The sequence below is a fragment of the Anomaloglossus baeobatrachus genome, chromosome 2, assembly GCF_048569485.1.
Source record: "Anomaloglossus baeobatrachus isolate aAnoBae1 chromosome 2, aAnoBae1.hap1, whole genome shotgun sequence".
NCBI classification, from domain to species: domain Eukaryota; kingdom Metazoa; phylum Chordata; class Amphibia; order Anura; family Aromobatidae; genus Anomaloglossus; species Anomaloglossus baeobatrachus.
Genome location: NC_134354.1, coordinates 472,444,596 through 472,468,526, shown reverse-complemented (window position 1 = coordinate 472,468,526; position 23,931 = coordinate 472,444,596). Strand labels below are relative to the sequence as shown.

The 23,931-nt window shown below is 40.8% G+C and overlaps 1 protein-coding gene across 5 annotated transcripts in view; it reads right to left on the bottom strand.

The window, feature by feature from the left end:
• The window catches only part of GTF2IRD1 (GTF2I repeat domain containing 1), a 178,496-nt gene that overhangs the window by 66,699 nt on the left and 87,866 nt on the right, over positions 1–23,931 (bottom strand). For 4 of the 5 annotated variants that reach the window (XM_075336355.1, XM_075336356.1, XM_075336358.1 and 1 more), the window contains 4 exons: positions 13,670–13,798; positions 7,989–8,130; positions 5,322–5,468; positions 905–1,088 (listed from right to left, as the gene is read on the bottom strand). In XM_075336355.1, the coding sequence (XP_075192470.1) occupies positions 905–1,088; positions 5,322–5,468; positions 7,989–8,130; positions 13,670–13,798 (602 nt within the window). The remainder of the gene's footprint in view (positions 1–904; positions 1,089–5,321; positions 5,469–7,988; positions 8,131–13,669; positions 13,799–23,931) is intronic. The other variant, XM_075336357.1, reaches the window with a different exon arrangement.

The following is a 23,931-nucleotide window of genomic DNA, read 5'->3' as shown; positions in this document are numbered from 1 at the left end:
GATATATAGCTCAGTAGACAGTATCACATAGGAGAGGATTAAATAAACGGCTTAGCAGGCAGTATCATATAGGAGAAGATTAGATACGTGGCTCAGCAGACAGTGTCACATAGGAGAAAATTAGATACACAGCTCAGCAGGCAGTATCACATAGGAGAGGATTAGATACACAGCTCAGCAGATAGTATCACACAGGATAGGTTTAGATACAGCAACTCAACAGACAGTATCACATAGGACAGGATTAGAGGGGGAGCGGGTGGGTGTCAGTGGAGACAGTAGCAGCAGCAGAGGGGGGAGGGGCTCGGGTACTCACATGCTCTGCATGCACACAAACACACACATAGCTCTGCTGCATGGACGACGGTGGTGGGGGGAGAGTGGGGCTGGGTGGAGTGGGGGGAGGGGGTGTCATTGGAGATGGTAATCCACTGCTGCACGCTACTCCAGCTGTCGGTAACGTTACTGTTCTAGGATCTGTTAGCATGGTACTGCTTGGTCTTTCAGATCCTGGCTGTAGGGGACAAATGCAGCCCAGCCGAAAGCATGGGCTATGGAAAAATGGCGGCTGAACACACCCACGGCTGTGAATTGGGCAGCCCACATAGGTGTTACCATTTCAGTTGTAATAGAACTAAAGGGGTCGGAATCTGACTACTATCGCCTATGTCCATGAGGTGCTGTAAATTAAGCCTGCACTGTCGTGCTAAAACTTGGAATGTAAAATGGCAGCCCCCATTGCCAGCTTTCCAGCATTATAAAAACTGAAAGACATCTTTATTTAAAGCAAGATAACATTATAACTGCATGTTATCTTACAAGTAATCATTGTTTCGATTATATAAATCCATGACACCTTCCCTTTAAGAATCAGGACTGAAGCAGAGACACAGCGTATAATTACCTATGAAGCTTAAATCGGATATGGTGACTGTGTTCTAAAATAAGCATCAGATTTTTCAAATTATATTCAGAAGGCTTTTGGAAAGGGATGCCATCAGGTAAACCAATCACCACCAATGAACCAGGATCTTTCAGTATCTTGTCATATGGCACTGGAACAACATTAGACATTCCCAAAGTTTCACCTGAGAAAACAAGAAATGTCAGTGGAATAAGGAAGTGACCCTCAGAATTGTCAGCTCTATTGTATTGCTGGAGGCCTAGATTAGGCAGCCAAGTGTAAGTTTACAATAGAAGCCTCTATAAAACGGGCATATTTGGAATCCATATTCTGTATTTATTTAGTAGATGGCTACATGGTGGTAATGAAAACCAACAGTGCTATTTTCATTGATGTTTTTTACATATTTTTTTTTATAATCCTCTTTCATTTACTTGACGAATACAATACACCCATTAAATTCTATATAAAGTACAAGGTGGCCATAAAATAACCTGAGGTGTTTGGAGGCGTGTCCAAACTGACCCAGTGGACAGAATTGGCTGAAAATTGGTATGTATGCTATTCAAGGCATGGGGAAACAGATGGCATCGTAATAATTTTTTATACCAAAACTCCTCACCAGGAGAAAAAGTGGCACTGTACAGTGAGTGAGCGACCCAAAAACCATGTGCCGATAATTGGAGATGTCACAACTCTTCCACAGACTAGCATAACTGTTCAATCATGCATGGTAATCATGTTCATCCTATGCAGAACATGATCGACGCTTGCGTGTAACATGTCGGGTGGGATACTGCGCACTTCCAAAATAAAGCAGTCTTTGAGGTAAGCCAGGATGTCGACATTTCCCCAATAAACACGCTCTTTCAAGTGTCTACACAACCATAAATCCCAAGGATTGAGATTGGGCGAACATGTTGGCCATGCGTTAGGGGAGTAGTGGCTCAAAATTCTGTCATTGGGAAAATGTGCACACAGAACGTTTTCCACACGATTTACGATGTGAGGTGCTCCATCTTGCATGAAGGTGGTCATCTGAAGACACTGCCGCTGTTGGAGTTGCGGAACGACCACTGTTTCCAGCATTGTCTGGTATCTCGCTGCTGTCACGGAACAGGTAGCAACCCCAGTTGGCTTCATTTCTTCATAAAAGAACAGTCCGAGGATGAATGATGAGGTGAAGCCACACCAAACGGTTACCTTTGGCTAATGCAGCGAACCCCTCTCAACCACATGCGGATTTTCGGTAGCCCATATTGGACAGTTTTGTGTGTTCACTGTTCCATTCAGGTAAAAATGTGCTTTGTTGCACTACAGAACATTCCATGGCCAATTGCCAGCCAGAAACATGAATGCAAATGTCATGCGGGTATCATTGTCATGAAGAAGAAGATGTTGATGATGGCTATTTTTGTACGGGTATGCCCGCGAGACCTTTCAGAGAACTTTCCACACTGTGCTGTACAGGAGCCCCAATTGCCTGGAAACACTGCGTGCACTGCTGTTCCCGGCAAGCTTGTTCATTCCCTCTTCCACGATGGCAGTGGCATTGTCCTCCACAACCTCTCTGCTTACCGGTCGTCACCCGCGCCCTGGCTGAACACTCAGTAACCCTGTTGCCTCAAAACATGTCATCATCTGTCTCAGCAAATTGACAGCCATTGGACTGATATGTGTGTGAAGGTCTTTCAAACGACTCAGTGCAGCTGTAGCATTCCTGACAATCTCATAAAACAACCGCACTAACAGCGCACGATCCAGCAAAGTGACAGGCATCTTGCAGACTGAGTTGCAAGGAGTGCTCACTGTACAGCGCCACTTTTTATAAGTGCTGATTGATATATCAATACAGTGCTGATATAAGTGCTGATTGGCATATCAATACAGTGCCGGTATAAGTGCTGATTGGTAAACCAATACAGTGCCGGTATAAGTACTGATTGCTACATCAATACAGTGGCTGTATAAGTGCTGATTGGTAATTGGTATATGTGCTGATTGGTATATTAATATAGTGCCGATATAAGTGGTAATTGGTATATCAATACAGTGTTGTAGCCAAAAAACAAACCACCCCCAAAAAATGACCTTATTATTGTGATTAAAATATCAGACAAACAATATAAACATGAGTTTATAGAATAGCAGTATTCTATAAAGGGTGTATTATAGAGAATGTGCAATCAGCCGACGTAGAGTGGTGGCACCAAAAACCTTAGAGTGCCAGGCAATAATTTTTGGAGAGGGAAAGTCTCCTTTATGGGCCTTCTTCCTCCACTGTGATCCCTGCCATCTCCAATGGTGGATTGCACATACTCTATAATACATACTTTATAGAATACTGCAATGGAGCACTAATGTTTAATATTGTTTGTCTGTGATTTTAATCACAATAATAAATTAACTGTTTTTAGGGGTTTTGTTTTTTGGTTATACCTCTATTTGGATCCCTAATGGTAATTTTTCTATAGTTTATTTTTTATATCAATACAATGCTGATATAAGTGCTGACTCAATACACCTCCTAGCTCCTGCTGGGCACATGGATGTTACCAGTAAAAGACAGTTTGACCCTACTGAATTGTATGGACAGGTGAGCTTTGACTATTACATTTTGGAAATGTTGGTCTTTGTGTATAGAGATGTTACCAGTTATTGTAATCCTGTTAACCATGATAGGCGAATACTAAAATGCTGGAATGCTTGTTCCTCGATTTGAGCTGGTCAGACAATCAGATGAGCTTGACGCTAGACCCGAACACCCTGATGCTCTATTGAGCAACAAGCAGTGACGAGCCACGCTCGCTCATCATTAATTGAAAAGTCTTCAGTAATGAATATTTGAGTCTATATATAGTCTAGTGACCAATGTGAACATACAAGATTTATTTATTTATTTTTACTATAGATTTTTATATGGAAAACTGAAAATAAGCCAACTTTAAAAAAACCTACGTGTAACATAAAAAAGGATTTAAACAGTAGGTCATTTTCTGATGACACTTTAAAGATGTAATTAACCCCTTCACCCTGGGGCGATTTTCCGTTTTTGCGTTTGTTTTATTTTTTTTGCTCCCCTTCTTCCGAGAGCCGTAACTTTTTTATTTTTCTGTCAATCTTGCCATATGAGGGCTTGTTTTTTGCGGGACGAGCTCTACTTTTAAATGAAACCATAAGTTTTAGCATATAGTGTACTGGAAAAGGGCAAAAGAATTCCAAGTGCAAAAAATGCAAACATAGTGCGATTGCATGATTGTTTTTGAGAAAGTTTATACACTGTGTTCACTATATGGTAAAAGTGATGTGTGGGAGTGATGCCTCACGCCGGTACGAGTTCGTAGACACCAAACATGTATAGCTTTACTTTTATCTAAAGGGTTGAAAAAAATACAGAAGTTTGTCCAAAAAAAGGCGCACTTTTTGCTCCATATTCCGTGATCCGTAGCGTTCTAATTTTTTGGGATGTATGACTCATTAACAGCTTATTTTTTGCGACTTCAGCTGATGTTTCTAATGCTACCATTTTTGCGCAGATGCTATGTTTTGATCGCCTGTTATTGCATTTTGCGCAAAATTTGTGGCGACCAAAAAACTTAATTTTGGAATTTTTTTGCCGCTTTGCTTTTTATCGATTAGTTTAATTGATTTTATATTTTGATAGATCGGGCATTTCTGAATGCGGCAATACCAAATATGTGTATATTTGTTATTCTTTTAACTCTTTACTTTTCAATGGAGCTAATGGGTGATGATTTGAACTTTTAGGGTTTTTTATTTTTTTAAACATTTTTAAAACTTTTTTAATAACTTTTTTTATGTTTTTTTATTTTACTAGTCTCCCTAGGGGACTATAACAATCAGCAGTCTGATCGCTCATTCTTTCTTGTAAATCAGAGCAGCACTGCTCTGATCTGCACAAAAGCTGCTCTCCTCTCACACACGGCCCTCTGCCGGCTGTAAGAGGATCTGACTCATGATAGCTACAGGAGTCATCACATGACCCTGTGCTATAATGGTAACTGTCGGATCCATGTGATTACATCACGTGACTTCCGATGGAGCTGGATAAGTGAATGCTGACCACGGCCCGCTGTTACATCGCACTGTGACATGTTCACAGTGAGCTGTAAAAGGGTTAACAGGCATGAGTGTGTAGCGAATCCACTCATGCTTGATAGCCGCACATGTCAGCTGTTCAAATCAGCTAACATGTGCAGCGATCGCTTCCGGCTGCATCAGGCAGGGATTAAACTGTCACGATCCATGACGTACACAGTACGTCATGTATCGTTAAGAGGTTAATGACGAATGGAAAACTTATTGTTTGATGACCCTTCATTTCACAAGTTTACACTGGGCAATGACTGGAAATTAACTAATTAGTGTTCTAATGAGCAACACAATTGCTACTTACTATAGAGCACATCAAAGATCTCTTCAACCATCTTCCTGAGAAGATATATATCTGAGCTTGGTCCTGGGGATACTCTCTGGACATTTCGGATACAATCTCTGTTTCTTCTTTGGCCATCTGTTTCCTGTTCTGTTCTATGAGCTCCTGCTAAAAACAACATATGAAAGACAGCTATAGATGAGAAGCTATGCACTGGAGGAGCTGGACAAAATAGAGAAATATGTCTACATGGGCACAGAATAAACCTGACATGTAGACCATTGAGCCAATGCTACAATTGATAATCTCATTCATTAGTAAAAGAAAGTTAACTAAAGTTGTAAACTTGTCAATCAATGATAATATTCAATCGTAAATGGTAATTATTCCCATTTTAGTCATTGAAATACTCTATTTCTATAAATTCAACATATCCTCATATGCAAAGAAACTATACATATATCTGATTGAATAAAAGTTGTTTAAGTGAATCACATACAGTAAACACCTAAGCTCTGTTTGGGGTGCGTGCCTACGACCAGTGTTCACAGCGTTTTGGATGCAGCGTGCTTCAGCTGCATCCAAAACACTGCGATGTACTGCGATGTACAGTACAGTGGATGGGATTTCTAGAAATCCCATGCCCACTGTATGTATACTGCCCATAGTGTAAACTGACCTGCGGTGCAGCTTTCTAAGCCACAAGCATGTTAATTCTTTGCTGCGGAGATGGGGTGTTCTCCACAGAGAGAACACAGCGAGAGACCACAACTGCCTGAGCCCGGATCGTGGGCACGAGCAGCTGCAGTCTCCTGCAGAGGAGACTTGCGGCTCCGCAAGACAGGACCTACCGCATCAGACGCAACGGGTCTTGATCATGTGCACATACCCTTATATTGTGTTCAAGCCTTTCATTAGAAACATTAAAGGAGGCATACATGGAGATAGATTCCTTTTGAACCAATATACTAATGATAATAATTTTTTTTTACTAAATACTTCTGTATAATCAAATGTAGTGAACAATATTATTCTATAAAGGTATACTATGCACTCGCATATAAACTCTTTAGAGTTTATGGAACATAAAAATACTTTATTCATACGATTTAGTAATATTAATGCCTTTATAAATTTACAATAGACATATGTGTATAATGTGCAGGTTCATTTATGTCCCTCCACTGGCGGACACATATGGAAAAGGGCCCCTGTACATCAACAATATATGGGCCCTTTGCAGTCCAAGATTTCATCAAAATGCACAATTTCACCTGCTTTGGAGGTAGTAAGGGGCCCCCTAATCTCTTGCACCCCTGTGCAGCTGCACAGATTACACTAATGATATACAGCATATTGCTGCTATAAATGTTTTACTCTTAAATGTCTATGACCCCGAATCATTAAAACTGGCAATTTTCTCGCCGGTCTTGATGAGGGGTGTGTAGGAGTCAGATGCTCCTAATTCATTAATTGTCACATGCATCTTAATGAACCGGTCGTGTCCGACAAGTGGCGTGCACCAGGTCATCTAAGCCAGACCCTAACAGGAGTATGATTTCTAGAGTAAAAAATTACACAGGTCATCATAAATTAGATGAGTTGTGGAGTCACGCTCCTACCGAGTCCCATTACACCCAAGCTATGCCCATTTTGGTGGCGCTCAGAGAAACTGGCATGAAATGCCAAAAGTTGCCAAATATTTGAACAATAATTACAACTTAAGGAATTTCTAATTTGATTCCAACGAATACCAAGGTTTATTGAAAACCTGTTTGGGAATACTGTTCTAAATGTTCTTAAAACATGTTGCTCATTTTTATATACATAAAATATACAGCTGTACACTAAAATTCTAACAATGAATAAGGGAACTCTTGTATTGTATTACTGCTATAGAAATATTTCATAAAAGAGATATTTAGCATATGTACTGGCCAATGCATGTGAGTCCAGTCACCAGGGCAAGGTAATCTCTATAAACCGGGAACCTAACTTGAAATGCCACTATCTGGGTTAAAAACCTCCATGTCGTCTGGGCAGCTAGACTAAAAACCTAACTTGAAATGCCACTATCTGGCTTAAAACCTTCATGTCTGGGCAGCTAGATTCCAGCCAGAAAGGGGAGTGAACACAGTCTGGTTATAGGGCGGAGTACTCAACCAGAAAGAGATGCGCTATAAATATATATTATTTTTATATATTTATAGTGCATCTCTTTCTGATTGAGCTCTCTTGCCCTATAACTAGACTGTGTTCATTCCCTTTTATAGCAGGAGTCTAGCTGCCCAGACATGGAGGTTTTTAACCCCGATAGTGGCATTTCAAGTTAGGTTCCCGGTATACAGAGATTACCTTGCTGTGGTGACCGGGCTCACATGCATTGGCCAATACATATGCTAAATATCTTTTTTTTTTTTAAATATTCCTATAGCAGTAATACAATACAAGAGTTCCCTTATTCATTGTTAGTATTTTAGTGTGCAGTTGTATATGTTTTGTAGTTATAATGTGTTTTATGCTAGCCCCTGTTCACACTTAATGGATGTGCTGGTCAGTCTTTTAATATGCTCATTTTTATATAGACATTTTTATATAAACAGTAATGTATCTGTATCCTAAATAAAATATGGAACTACTACACTTATAAACAATTACAAGTAAATATAAAGTATTTGTTGAACTCACCACAAAAATGTTGGAAATCTGTTAGCAACTCTTTCCTGGAGTTTATGAAAAATTTCCCCCTCTCAGTACCAACTACAAAGGACTTGTCATCATGAACCGCTACGCAGGCCACTTCAGCATTGAGTTTGGATAGGGCAGTGCACTGGAATCAGGAAAGATGCAGCAGCCTGTTAGTTGATTGTTCCTAAATTTTAATCTCTATCCAATATTTTATAAACTTAATATATGCGCCGCTGTAAAACATGCTTGATGAATCAGTCCCTATCTCTATACATGTAATTCACACCCATTTTGGCTAACTAGAAAAAAAATAAATGTGTGTGTGTATATATATATATATATATATATATACATACATACATACATACATACATACATACATACATATGTATGCAGCGGGTGAAATAATTATTCAGCACGCCAACAAACCATAGAAAGTCCATAAATTAAGTTATGAGTAATGATAAGAAATGACACAGGGAAAAAGTATTGAACACATGAAGAAAAAGACGTGCAAATAGCCATGGAAACTCATGACACCAGCTGAAATCTACTAGTAATAAAAGAGAAATCCTACCCCTTACTGACAAATAATGTCTGCTGGTTCAGCTGATGGCCTATAAAGGGTGTCTAATTACCAAGGTTACACACAAGAAACATCTCATGATGGGTAAAACCAGTGATTTTCGCAATCTTATTGTTGCAAAACATACTGATAGCATTGGTTACAGAATAATTTATAAACTACTGAAAGTTCCAGTAAGCCCTGTTGGGGCCACAATCCGGAAGTGGAAAGAACATCATTTCACCATTAACTGGTCACAACTAGGTGCTCCCCACAAGATTGAAAATGGAATAGAAAATGTATGGAAGGAACTAAACCTCGGAGTTCATAGAAGGAGCCCACAGAACCTTCAGAATTTGAAGAGTGTTTGGCACAATGGGCCAACATCACACCTAAGCAATGCATGCAACCAGTTTCTCCATACAGGAAAAGTCTTGAAGCTGTCATCACCAAAAAAGGTTTATGTACAAAGTATAAAATACATTTCAGTAAGGGTATTCAATACTTTTTCCCTGTGCCATTCCTTATTATTACACATAACTGAATTTATGGACATAATGGTTTGATTTATTTGCCTGAGTGGACTGGATAAATTGTGACCGACATCTGGTGATATTTTCAAGTCAATAGCAGCTTTAGAAATCTAATTACTCAGAAATTTGTTGGTGTGTTCAATACTTGTGGAAAAAATGATGCAATGTAAGATAGCTTTCAAACATACAAGTGGTAATAGTTTATTTTTATCAAAGAACAAAATGCACAGAGTGAACAAAATAAAAATCTACATAAATCTGATGTGATGTTCCTTTGCCTTTAAAACAGCATGAATTCTCATAAGTACACTTGCACAAACTTTGGGCTTTTGTAGGATCACATGAAAGTGCATGAGAAACTTATTATAACTGATGAGAATGATCATCATTTTCATATGTAGGTTGAAACACAGTCATTAAAGGAGTTATTCATTACTCAAACAACCCCTTTTCATTCCCCATGTTTGCCCTAATTAAAATCAAAAAGCTTATATTAACCTCCCATGCCGGCGCTGTTCCAGCAGTGTTGGCACTCGCTTTCCCGGGGCTTATGTGAAGTTGGTATGTCACGTGAGCCCTGCGCACAATCATCACCGGCTTTCATCTCCCTGTCTTTAAACGCATAAGTAATTAACAGGAAGTGAGTGGCCAGCCACAGCTCTAACTTTTATTTTACTACTTACAGTATATGTTTGAAGGTAGGGCCAGTGATGCCGAGAGTGATTGGGCACAGGGTTTGCGTGACGTAACAACAACCTGTGGCAGAAGAGTGAGTGCTGACAATAATGGAATGGCACTGGTATAGAAGGTAAGTATAAACCTTTGTATTGTAATGGGGCAAACATGGGGAATGAGAAAGGGTTGTCCTAGTAGTGGACAACTCCTTTAACTGCACAGAAACAGCTGTATAGTAAGCTTTAAACTGGGTGAGAAACAGCCAACCTCTGCTACAAAGGTGAAATTGTGTAAGACAGTTTCACGTCACAGGTCATATAGCATTGCAAGTATGATCATTTGGGTTTTTTTTCTTATGCTCCCCCCTCCTTTCTTGAAACGTCTTGCCAGTGCTATATAGCTTAATGCAAGGCTAAGTAATCCCTTTGTTACATATTACTAGGAGGGGACTTCTATATTGTTTTTTCTCATAGATCCTATTTGTGGAGGACTAATTTATTGCACCTCAACATATCTGATAACATATTGGATTAACCATTTAATTTAAGGCCTCCTGAAGAACCCCGGCAATGGAAGGGGAGAAACACGTTGAGGCAGAGGCGAAAATTGAACCTTGATAAGACTCCTCTATATGGAAGGACTATTATCTGATAGGTGACTCCACAAACTGTTTAGTCTTTCCCCTTTTGGAGAGACAGGAGCACTAATGATTTGGCTATATGAATCCAAGAGGAGTATATCATTATAATAACTAATGGACACATCCTGTTATCTGTGATGTCATTTGACATGTTTTTCTTTTCTTTATGTACCCTGAGACGAAATTATAAATATTGACCTATATGAAATAGGAGGGGCCTTAATAGCCTGGACTATAGTGACATATGTCATTTTGTATGGTTATCCCATGTATGATTAGAAATATAGCACGGAAAGCCCAGCTTTTCTACTTTGATGGTCCAGATAAAGGTTTTCCCTGTTGTATTTTTACATTATTGAGGACATTTTCTCATTTTGTACCAATAGAAGAACCTGGACTATAGATTCATTTTTGGAATAGCCGATCTAAAGACTTCCACTGTACTTTGTATGTATAACCAGGGATTATTTCAATATTTTACAATTGGAGTTGTATTAAATGAGTGACTACCTCTCTAATCTCTTCACCCTTTATCATCTTTTTATCTATTATGGATGTATGGATAATTTAACTGAGGATTAGGGAATATCAGGAATAAATAGAGGGACAGTCCTCGTGGAACAGAGACCCCAAATCACCTTAGGGAGGTCTCTGTTGTTAGGCAGAGGACATCCTAGGGAATCATCAGGGTCATATAGGTTACATGGGGCAATACTATTTATTGGCACCTTCAACCATTCTGGTGCATTTGCATATATACAGTGTTTTTAAATTGTTTTTGATAAACCAATAAAATTGACGTTTTTAGAGTTCAGGTCTTAGATTTATAATATTTGTACTATTTGGCTTGGATTGATTATCCCTGGTTGTTAAAAAAAACAAGTATGATCATAGCAACAAGACATAAGGTATTTATACTGTATAATCAAGATCACTCCGAGGCAAGAATTCAAAGCAGATTGGGGGTTCAAGATGTGGTGATCAAGCTCTTTTAATGAAACTTAGTGCAGCAGATGAAAAATACATCATGCCTACTTCTCTTTGATATAGGACAATGTCCAGCTGTGCAATCAGCACAAAACTGGAAGCAACAGGTGGAATCCATCTACTGTTTGGAGAAATCTGGCTAAAAAGGGGAGAATTACCGCCAAAAAGCCATACCTATGACATGGAAACAAGGCCAAGCAACTGAACTATGCATGAAAACATAAAACCTGCCATGGTGAGTTAAAATGTGAAATATTTGCCTGTAACAGAAGGTAGTTGCTTGCGAAACGACTAGCGAGTTGTACTATTATTAGTGCCTGCAGGCAAAAGTGAAGCATGGTGAAGGTTAATTGCAAGTTTGGCTCCACATTTCAGCAAATGGAATTGGGGATTTGATTAAGATTATTGTTGTCCTCAATACTAAGAAATACAGGCAGATACTTATCAATCATGCAATACTATCAAGGAGGAGTCAAATTGGCTCCAAATTTATTCTGCAGCAGGATAAAAAATCCTAATATACAGCCAATGTCACTAATAATTGTCTTCATCGTTTTGAAGAAAAAGGAGTCCTGGCAGTGATGATATGGCCCCCATGGAACTCTGATCTCAACATCGAGTTTGTTTAAGGACTACATGAAGAAATAGAAGAATTTGCATACGCCTACATCTACAAAAGATCTGTGGTTAGCTCTCCAAGATGTTTTGAGACTCATCACTGTCGAGTTCCTGAAAAACTGTGTAGGGGTACCTTGCAGAATTGATGCTGTTTTGAAGGAAAAGAGTTATTATGACACCAAAAATATTTGATTTAATTTTATCGTTTGTTCTTTCATTTTGCATTTTTGCAAGGCGTGTGAGTGCGTGTAATTCTGCATTTGGCGCTCAAACTTCATAATGGATAAATAAATAATAAAGATGTTTCGAAAATTCTGTTTTCATCATTTGCATATCATTACTATGTCTATTGGTCCTGTGACTTCCTAACTCCAGGACCTTTCTTTCTTGGTTCCGAAATTCCAGTAGTGTATATCATATGTGGCATAAATTGAAGACCTGCCTTCCACTGAATGAAAGGGCAACTCCAACAGTAAAACTGTCTGTGGTTCCCTACAGGGGTCCTGATGATCCTCGAAGGTGGGGAACATCATGGTTGCCTAGGGACTTTTCTCGCAAGAGATGTACACTACACAACAATGCCCTATGAAAATGTCAAACAATCAATAAAGATCAACCATAATCTTTTATCATTAATCTTCTTCTTCACACTGGGCAATTATTTCCACTATCTTTAGTAAAAAGTTTGGTTCTAGTTTTCCTTCCATAACATAAAAATACATTTAAAATAATAATAATAATAATAACAACAACAATATAGCAGAAAAACATTATTTAATTCCATAGTTTCCTTGTATTTGAAATATGTATTAAAAAAACACTACACGATAACTACTAAAATTATGCATAGTTAAACACTTCTATTGAGTTTTTTATTCATTAAATGTGTGTATATGTGCATGTAATGCAGTGTGATTGTATTATTATACTCACCTACCGCTGCTCTCTCTATTCTCCAACGCCATTCTGCTTCGCTTCTCAGTGACGTCAATGCAATTCAAACTGGCCGTCTCACTCAATGTTCTAAACGTGAGCCGGAAGTCTCTTTTACAGTCTAAGTCTATGGAGCCTCATTCTGACGCTCTATAGACTTACATTGTAAAAGTCACTTCCGGGTCATGCAGACTGCAGTGTGATCTGAACAGTTTGTACTACATTAAATGGATATATACAGACTTTTTATAAATAAGAAAATGCTTATATGGAGTGCTTCTTTACTTTCATAAGTAATGTAATTGAGTGAGCATAGTACTGTATAAGAAAACAATGTGACACAATGTCTATAATAACAGTAGCTTGGTTTTCATTGTACATTGATAATTATCACATTATTAAAGAGATTGTCCACTACTTAAACACTGATGACCTATCATTAGGATAGGTCATCAATGTCTGATCGGTCGACTACTGGCACCCCCGCAGATCAACTGCTCGCAGTGCTGGCGGCTCAGTTCCAGAGCTGCTCCATTTTCTGATAGTGGCAGCAGCCGGGTACTGGATTATTGGTTTGAACTGAGCATTTCTCCGTCACCAGCATCAGGGTAGTTGATAGGCAGGAGAGGTGGGGGTTGGACCTCGGACAATCAGACATGGATGAGCTATCCTAAGCATAGGTCATCAATGTTTAAGTAGTGGACAATCTCTTTAATATCAAGATTCTTACCATTGAATCTAAGGCTGATACAAGGCTTGTGATAATTTCATCTTTTCCATTAGAAGCATTTGAAATCCACATATCAGTTCTAGAGTCGTTCACGGGTCCTTCATACTGCTTTCCTGCAAATGCCATATTCTAGAATAGAAATATAATAGCATTTAACGTACTTTGGATTGGCTGTAATGTAACAGCAACCTCCTTGCGATAATATTTATGTGATATTTAGCGAATATGTATAGGGTGCACAAAAACAAGTGAGAAAACATTGTATGTGTATAAATCTAAACAGCATTTAATAACAGAACTTGTTGTACAAAATAGATGGTAGAAAGTTCTTTACAAATACACAAAACCAACAAATAAGTGTTTCACATATCATGCTTTAGAAGAAAACTATATAAAATTGAATTAAAACACTTTTAGCTCTCAGTGTGGTTTTTCTATTGATGCCACTGGCAATGTTTTTACATTACCAACAGAGAGAAAATGACATATTTGCGCTATCTCAAATTTCTCTGAAAAAGTAATCCACAGTTTTTAATAACATTATTGTTAAATCATACAGAGGAAAAAAAACAATTGACAAATGGAAGAAAATTGTAACGGTAAAGCTATTAGATCTAAACAGCAAGATATTTTAATACATAAAATAAATATTTTGTATTGCTTGGCTTAATAATGGTCATAAAACAACAGGTAGTTTATTCAAATATATGTACTAGTGCTGGCTCCGAACCATTCACTGATTGTTTACAGGCTCCAGAAGTGATATCACAACCAGAGCCGGTTTTAGGCAAAGTGGGGCCCTGGGCAAAAGTTAAAAGTGGGGCTCCAACTGCTAACCTATTGCATTATCACACACAAACAAGACACAAAAGTTCGAACAACCCATCTAATGCGGGCATCACACGAGACGATCTGTCGTGCGATATGTCGTTGGGGTCACGGTTTTCGTAACGCACATCCGGCATCGCTTGCGACGTCATCCCGTGTGACACCTACGAGCGTCTGTAAACGATCGCAAATCGGTTACGAATCGAGAATTGTGTACAGGTCGCTCATTTTTAAAAAATCGTTTATTCTACTTTGCGCCGGTTGTTCATCGTACCCGGGGTAGCACACATCGCACTGTGTGACACCCCGGGGACGATGAACACAGCTTACCTGCGTCCCGCGACTCCCGCCGGCTATGCGGAAGAAGGAGGTGGGCGGGATGTTTACATCCCGCTCATCTCGCCCCTCCGCTTCTATTGGCCCGCTGCTGTGTGTCGTCGCTGTGACACCGAACGTCCCTCCGCCTTCAGGAAGAGAATGTTCACCGCCCACAGCGAAGTCGCTCAGCAGGTAAGTATGTGTGACGGTGGTTTAACGACTTTGTGCGCCACGGGCAACTCATTGCCCGTGACGCACAAACGACGGGGACGGGTACGATCGCTCGTGCAATCGCACGATAGATCATACTGTGTGAAGCCCGCATTAAAGATACCTTATGACTCCATCAACAACTTCAAAAACACGAGGAACTTGAGTCAGTATCAAAATACACATATTTATTATTTAATATTGGTACATACAAAAAAGTTTTTTTACTAAAATATTGTGCCTAGTATCACAGTAATCAGATCCCAATCAAAACAAAACTGATCTGTTAAATCCACCTATAGGGTTATAATTTACTTGCTATTGACTAAATATTAATTATTCAAGTGGCCCCTTGAACAAGCGAGTTGCGAAACACGTGTCGGGGAGCTGTCCGGGCGGTCCACTCTTACTATGGGTTATTACTAGGCATATCTGCCATTATCTTTACAAATTTATGTAATTTCTTGTTTGACTGAGGAAAGATAGGTAAGGGGTAACAGTAGATAAAAACGGTGATTGTCTATACTAACAACTTTTATTAACTATACTAACAACTACCAGAGTACATGGTGGATACTTTGGGGCATTCCCATTAAGGGGTCCTCCACTGCATCCCCAACACATAATAAGGCGATATATTGTATATGTATCGCATGAATGTAACTATCTAATTACACTACCCTCTATTGAGAAGTACCTTTTCTGTGATTGGCCCTTTGCCTGTCTTGAATATACAGCAAAGATTCAGGAATTTAGTGTTGTATTCTTTGATCTTTCCAGCACTATATATAACATTTGTGATCATCATTTAGGATCCATAATTAATATTTAGTTAATAGCAAGTAAATTATAACCCTATAGGTGGATTTAACGGATCAGCTTTGTTTCGATTGGGATCTGATTACTGTGATACTAGGCACAATATTTTAGTAAAAAAACCTTTTTTTTGTACCAATATTAAATAATAAATATGTGTATTTTGATACTGACTCAAGTTCCTTGTGTTTTTTTATTACACACAAACAAGTTGCATTTAGATTGTGAGACCCAATTGGGACAGTGATGATGATGTGTGTAAACTGCTGTTGAATTGATGGCGCTATATACAGGGTGGTCCAAAAGTAGGTGGACAGTATGTGTAATAGGGTTATGAAGGGGGAGAGTTATCAAACATGGTGTAAAGTGAAACTGACTCAGTTGCCCTTAGCAACCAGATTCCACTTTTAATTCTTCACAGACTTTGGGAAATGAAAGGTGGAATCTGATTGGTTGCTAAGGGCAATTGAGTCAGTTTCACAGATCCAGTTTTCATAGATTAATCTCCCCCAAATCTGTTTTCTTTTCAGATAATTCAGATAATCCATAATGGCAAATAATTTAAATACAAATCAAAGAAAATGGATTTCAAAAGAGTATTGGAAATCTAAAAATGCTGAAACCGTTAGAGCAAATTGGGTTGAAACATTTGGTACTCAAGCCCCAAAGAGACAAACCATTTACCGCATTCGTGACAAATTCGATGCCACTGGCTCAATCCTTAATACTCCAAAAACTGGTTGACCTTGTGGGAGCACCCACAAGCAGCCAGATCGCAGGCCAAGGGTTAGGTGTTCCACAGTCTGGCACTTTGTTTGCAGAAAGTGCAGAAGACAAAATGAATGCTTCTCACTTTGCACCTGTCAGTGCACATTTGCAGCCACCATAACCAACCACGTTCACTTTCCTGTCCCAGCGCAGCTGTCTCTCCCCCAGGACTTGCAACGCAAGCAGAAATAGGCATCCACCCACCAACAGACCCAAAGATTAAATGGCCACATTTCCAGACTGCTTGTCCTGGAAATGTTGACATTTAGGCTTGTGGACACTGAGGTTTTCTGCAACCTGATAGCGGCAGCCGTTTTTCAGTACTCTGTCCCCAGCCACCACTATTTCTTCTGGTGTGTGGTCCCAACATTAGACAAGCATGTGTCTTAAAACATCACTTGTGCCCTCACCAAAGCAGTTAGCGTATGTGAACACAATCAGGACCCACTACGTCCTGGACGCAGCAGGTCCTGACCTGCAGGATAAAGAGTCTCCTCCATAGGAGACTGCAACTGCTCGTGCCTACGATCCGGGCTCAGACAGTTGCGATCTCTCTCTTCTGTTCTTCCTTTGGAGAACGCTTGCGTCTCCACAGCAAAGGATTCCGCATGTCAGTTTACACTGCGGACAGTACATACACAGCAGGCATTGGATTTTTAGAAATCCCATCCACTGTGTTTGTACTGTACATCGCCGCTTTTAAGACGTAGCTGAGACATGCTACATCCAAAACGCTGTGCACCCTGATCATGGGCATGCAGCCTTACTAGGAAAGTCCAGTTAACCACCAACACGTGGACAAGTGCTTGTGGTCAGTGATGCTACATTTCCCTGACAGAATACTGGGTGAACATAGTGGAGGCTGGTATCGAATCAGAGCCTGGGATGGAACACGTGCTTCCAGTGCCTAGAAATGAGGGCCTTAGTTCCATCAGGGTTTCACACATCTCCTACACCAGTTCCTGCAGCCCCTCTTCCTCCTCTATCTCCAAATGTCACCCATCTCAGTTGCATGGTGGAATGACTGCAGCACTTAACTGGTGAAGTGGCATCAGGCTCTGATGAAACTAATTTCTTTAAGTGACAAACAGCATATCCTCGCAGAGTTGTTGAAAGGTCTAACAGACCAGATAGATCTCACTGCTGAACCTCCAACCAGGCATGGTTGTGTGGGATAATGGCCGTAACCCGTAGGCAGCTCTGAAGCTTGGTAAGCTGCAACATGTAGCATGCCTAGCCCACATGCTCAACTTATTGGTTCAGCGCTTTTTGAAAAGCTAGCCAAGTTTGCCTAAGCTATCTTTCAAGATATGCCATGTGTGTGTGTCTATTTCCATAATTCAATTACAGCTGCAGCAGTGCTTGCAAGTTCCAGCTTTCTGACTGGTTTGCAACCTGCCCATGTGCTAGAACTCAAAATTACATATGTTGTCGAGGCTTTATGAGCAGCAGAGGAGAGTAGTGGAATACCAGGCACAACATACCCGTCAGTATTTTGGTCAGCCTCCACACATAAGAACCAACGAGTGGACATGGATGTCTGACATCTGTGCAGTTCTCCAAAACTTTGAGGAATTAACAAGATGGTGAGTGGCAATGATGCCATAATCAGTGTAACCATCCCACTTCTGTGTCTACTCAAACGCTAGCTGCTCACAAAAAAAAAGATTTGAATGCTAACTGGGTGGAGATGGAGGAAGAAAGGTTCACATTGTGATACTGCCCAGCCTCATTCCATCTACTCCGAGCAGATTGGGTGATAATTGATGGGCGGATTGCGGATACCCGGGATCAGCGTGTCCAACCGACTTAAAAAATAAACAACCCGCTTTGGGCCTAGAATTGGTCCCGGATATCTGGCCAGATGCTTGTCCCCTATAATCAAGAGCTTAAAAATGGTGGTAGAAGGGATAGAGTGATTAGAGCAGGCGCTTTATACATACAGAGTCTCCCACACGGCTGTAACGCTACTTTAGGGGCTGATCATTATCCTTCATACATATTCACTGCTTCTCCCACCCAGCGGCAGTCCCCGTGTCTCTGATTGATTACAGTCAAATGCGTCCCATCCTGAGTAGCAGCATGTCTGACTGCTTTCAATCAGAGACGCTGTGTGCGTCTCTGTTGCTGTAAAAATAAATAAATGCAAAAATTGGAGTAGGATCCCCTATATTATGGTACCCAGTACAAATAAAGCATACAGATACAGGCGGCAGCCCCCAGCCGTGCGCTTATCTTGGCTGTGTATCAAAATAAGACAGACCGCATGTGGCTTTTTTTTTAAGTAAATAATTTTTAAAAATAGCATGTGGTAACCCCCCCAGTTTTGACACCCACCCATGATAAGGCTGACAGCTGTGGGTTGGTATTCTGAGGCTGGGAAGACTCATGCTTATTGGGCCCCCCCAGTCTAAAAATAGTAGCCTGCAACTGGTCAGGAGTGTCGCATCCATGAGATGCAACAATCCCGGTACTTTACCTGGCTCATCCCAATTGCCCTGGTGCGGTGGCAATCTGGGTAATAAGGGGTGAATAACCGCTCACATCAGCCATTAAGCAATAGATTAGTAATTGGGGCATCTATAAGTCCCATTACTAATCTGTAAGTGAAAAGAAATAAATACAATCACCGAAAAAATCCTTTATTTGAAATAAAATACAAGAAAACACCCTCTTTTACCCCTCTATTAACCCCCTAAACATCCAGGTCTGGATGTTTTGACTTATGTTTTACCGCTTTTTCCTTTTTGTTTCTGTACCCTGGTTCAAGAACATTTAATAAAATTGGTGTTTAAAAAAACATCCAGGTCTGACGTAATCCACGTGCGGTCCCATTACAATTCCAGCTCTGCTACATCTGAAGTGACAGCGCACAGGCATAGAATATGTCTGCCCACTGAGCTTCAGGCACAAAATGAGCCACTGCAATGAGCAGTGATGTCACTCAGGTTATTTGCGGTTTGGCTCCAGGTTCCCACTGTCCTCCACATGTGATCACAGGTAACCTGACCTCAGGTGACCTCATTGAACTGAGTGATGTCACAGCTCAGACTCTGCCTGAAGCTCACAGCGGGTGGTCATATGCTATGGTCGCGCGCTGTCACTTAAAATGTAGCAGACCTGGAATCCTCGTGGGGCCTTGTGTGGATTACGTCGAACCTGGATGTTTTGGCAGTAACTAAAGTAATGGAAAGGGTGTTTTTTGTATTTTATTTCAAATAAAGGATTTTTTCGGTGTTTGGGTTTATTTCTTTTAACTTACAGATTAGTAATGGGGGAGGTATCATGGACACCTCCCATTACTAATCTAGGGCTTAGTGGCAGCTATGAACTATCATTAACCCCTCATTACCCAGATTGTCACCACACAAGGGCAATCGCGATGAGCAGGGCGGGATTGACTTATCTAATAAATGCAACAATCCTGGGTGGCTGCGGGCTATTTTAAGGCTGGGGGTCCAATAACCATGGGCCTCCCCAGCTTGAGAATATCAGCCCCTAGCTATCGGCTTTATCATGGCTGGGTATCAAAATTGATGTGGGGGGGGTAGACTGCACACCATTTTTGTCAGACACGCTGTCACACAGGGTGGTGGTGCTGTCTGACTGCATCTAATCAAAAAATGATTGGAGAGAGGAGCGCATGTGAAGGATTTTCGGGGAAGCAGTATAGATGGAGAGATTAGAGCCACTCACCTGGCGTGGTTGTGCAACCCTGCACAACCTCAGTAAAAGCGTTGATAATCTGCTGGTTCCTGGTGCCGTGACGCTGGTCTGGATAAGTCCGTTTGAGAGGGCTGGAACTTCACGGAGCGGTCATGTGACTGATCACCGGGGAACCTGCACGCCGCTGAACCTGTTTAAGATTAAAGCCTCCAAAGCAAAGCAGCTACTGCCCTGAATCCCACAAGGGAAAGAATGGAACAAGGATAAATGTAATACCATGGTCCGAGAGAGCGCTAAGGAGGCCAGGCTAGATGGTGAGTTTAAAAAGTATTTTTCTTTATTTCTTAACCTGCCACAACGCATTTCGATATTTAAAATATTTAACCTGATGAAGATACTTTACATATCGAAACGTGTTGTGGCAGGTTAAGAAATAAAGAAAAACACTTTTTAAACTCACCATCTAGCCTGGCCTCTTTAGTGCTCCCTCGGACCATGGTATTACATTTATCCTTGCAACTAATCAAAGACTGCCGGAGACTGCGGGTGGGCAGGGGAAGCAGTGCATATGCATTAAGATAATGAGCGGCCTCAAAAGTAGAGTGAGTGGCCCCGGAAGCAGTGTACAGCTGCGTGGAGACCGGTAAGTATGAAATGCTTGCTTTATTCTTATTTTCTTTCGTTGATTTTTTTTTTTTTAAAAGTCCACCACCTACCATATGATCATAATAGGTTGTGATATAATAAAGATATCTGGCTGGGTATTTACCTAAGGAACTTTGGAACCAAGCACTGTGCAGGAGAATGGGATGGCGTCAGACCATGGTGGACTTCTTTTGCACTTTCTCTACCTTTGGGTGCACGATCTAAAATACTGAGGATATGACCTTATATTCAACCAGCAAATTGACATTGCCCATATTCAGGTATATGCCTGTTGTGAGGGCTGAAACATAGGCATATATAGTTGATATATTCACATACATGCATTTTTTTTGCAAATTTATATTTACTCCGTGAGGTGGTGTCTATAGTTTTTCCTTTTCCCTTACTTGTGTATGTTGTTTTAACGTCTGCATCTGGTTTCATTTGTAATTAAATTCACCAATACAAATATTACTTATTGCTTCCTCAAGAATGTTTCATCGCCTTCTTTTTCCTTTTTTCTTCTCATATATTTCACGATTTGTCCTGCACGTACATCATGAGTCCTTTAATTGTTGCACCTGTCCCCTTTTTATATTTATATCTATTATGTATAATTTGCTATATACCTTACAGCCATGTAACTATTCTTCTCACAAATTTTTCTTTCTTCCAGGACGTATCAGAGTGCCTCCTTCTAATTTTTGGCAGCCTTTGCACATAGTGCATACTCTTTACGAGTTTAGGAGTCTCACTCCTTCCAAATGGGGAAAAATAGGATTTCTGAGTCCCTCATCTACATCTCTTCTATGCTGTTTCCAGCGCTTCTCTATGTGTAGCGGTGTGATTAGTGCGCATGCTCCGTTTCCATGCAGCGCACCGTCGATGGGCGTATCTTAATTGCCCTGCTTTCCGTCCTGTTCTCTCCTTCACTGTCGTCACGTTGACATGTGATTTTATCACGTGATGATGTGACATGCTGGGGGTGTGGACCGGGTCATGTTGGGTAATGACGTGCCTTACCAACAGCGAGCTGTGATGTTCTTGTACGGCGCATGCGCCGCCTACGTTTTTATTTACCGCTTTCTGTTATTGGCTGGGACAGCATACTTAAGCTCATCTCCTGCTGGTGTGACCCCATGCCCCTGACGAAGGCTTGTGAGGAAACGGACGTTGGGAAGCGGGTGGCGCCATTCCAGCAGGAGGAGATGTCAACAGGTATAATTTACTACTTTATTGCATATTGACCATCCCTGGTCCTTTAAAGATTTATTCCTTATTAATATAGCCACATGCATTTGCTTTGTGCACTCTTATACTAGGACATGGATTTCTTTATTTGCCCACATTAACTATTAGGGTGATTGTTTCATCTCCTACTATGGTTTAGTGCTGTCATCTTGTGTACCATCCTATTTTGACACCTTTTTGTTTAATGTTTTCACAATAACGATTATTGGTTTTACTTTTATTCTTGTTCCTCTTTTCTTATATATTGGTTTGATCTCTTCTAGGGCGTACTGCAATCACTCCCTTAAATTTTTCCTAAGCCTTGCACTAAGTGCATAGGCTTTAGCAGGAGTCTCACTGGTTTTAAAATATTCTCTCGGGACGAGTCTTTGAGAAAGTGGCCAAGGACAGTGACGCACCACATACTTCATACGAGCATAGGTGCACCTCTTTCGGGTTCTCCCTGTCTAGGCTTTCCCAGCTGTGAGACAGAAGGTTTTTAAAATTGTACCAGAATTTAATCAGAGTACCCGCTCTTATCTCTCTTACTGGCTGTATTGCAATGCCTCCTTGTAATTTTATCTAGGCCTCGCACTGAATGCATAGCCTTTGCCAGTTTTTTGAGAAAAATTCTTTGTAATACTGTACCAGAATTAAATCAGAGTCTCGCCTCTAAGTCTCATGCTAGCTTGCTTGCAGTCCCTCCTTATAATTTTTAGCAGTCCTTGCACTTATTGCATAGGCTTTACCAATCTAGGAGTCCCATTCCTTAAAAATGGTTAAAAAAATGTTGCCTGAGGCCCTCCGCTACATGTCTTCCATGGGGTATTACAGTCCTTCCTAATATTTGGCAGATCTTATACTTAGTGCACAGCCTTTATGAGTGTAGCAGTCCCACTAGCTAACAATTTTAAGAGAATGTGTATGAAGTCCTCCTTTATGTGTAATATAGCGTATATTGGAGTGCCTTTTCCTTCTAATTTTTGGCAGTTCTTACATTGTCCGCATAGACTTTGTAGGTTCAGATTCCCTCATAAATTAAACAGGACATGTCTGACCATGTCACACAAACCACATGCCCAGATAAGGTAGTTAAAGGTTAAAATTACATTTACCCGTGACGACTGGTGGATATAATTTTATTTACCCCTATACTATGTCATCTACTGTAGTCACAGGTGACGAGGAAATATGGTGAGAGATGAGCTAGCTATTAGGGCTATGTTCATACGTTGCATGTGTGCAGCTTTCTTTGCAGCGTTTTTAATTACCAAAAATTTGGGAGGAAAATGAGGGGTGCATCTTGAAATCCGAATGTAGCTTACCGGGAGGGGGGTGGTAAAGAGGGGTCACATGAGGCAGGGGCAATACTGTACGCTGTGCTGCCGGAGCTGCTCTGTGCCGGGGCTGTGGGCTGCTCAAGCTCTCATGTGCGCAAGCGCCGCATCCGGTCCATCAATGTCCCAGTAGCGGACTTAAGGAAAATGTTGCCCGGAGGTGGTGTGTGCACAGATGAGATCTCGGCTTGTCATTGAGCAGATAACTCAATCTGCGCACGCGACGAATACGGCCGCCATTTCTTTCAAGCCCGCACCGCCCGCTGCCCCTGCACAGAGCAGCACCCACTGCTCCAGGACAGAGCAGCGATCTTAGCGCCAGGACAGAACATCACCCGCTGTCCCAGCACAGAGCAGTTCCCGCAGCCCCAGAACTGCGCTTCCGCTTGCAGATGCGTCTTATAAAACAAAAAAATACGGGACTTTTCTGTTATTAAAAGCTGA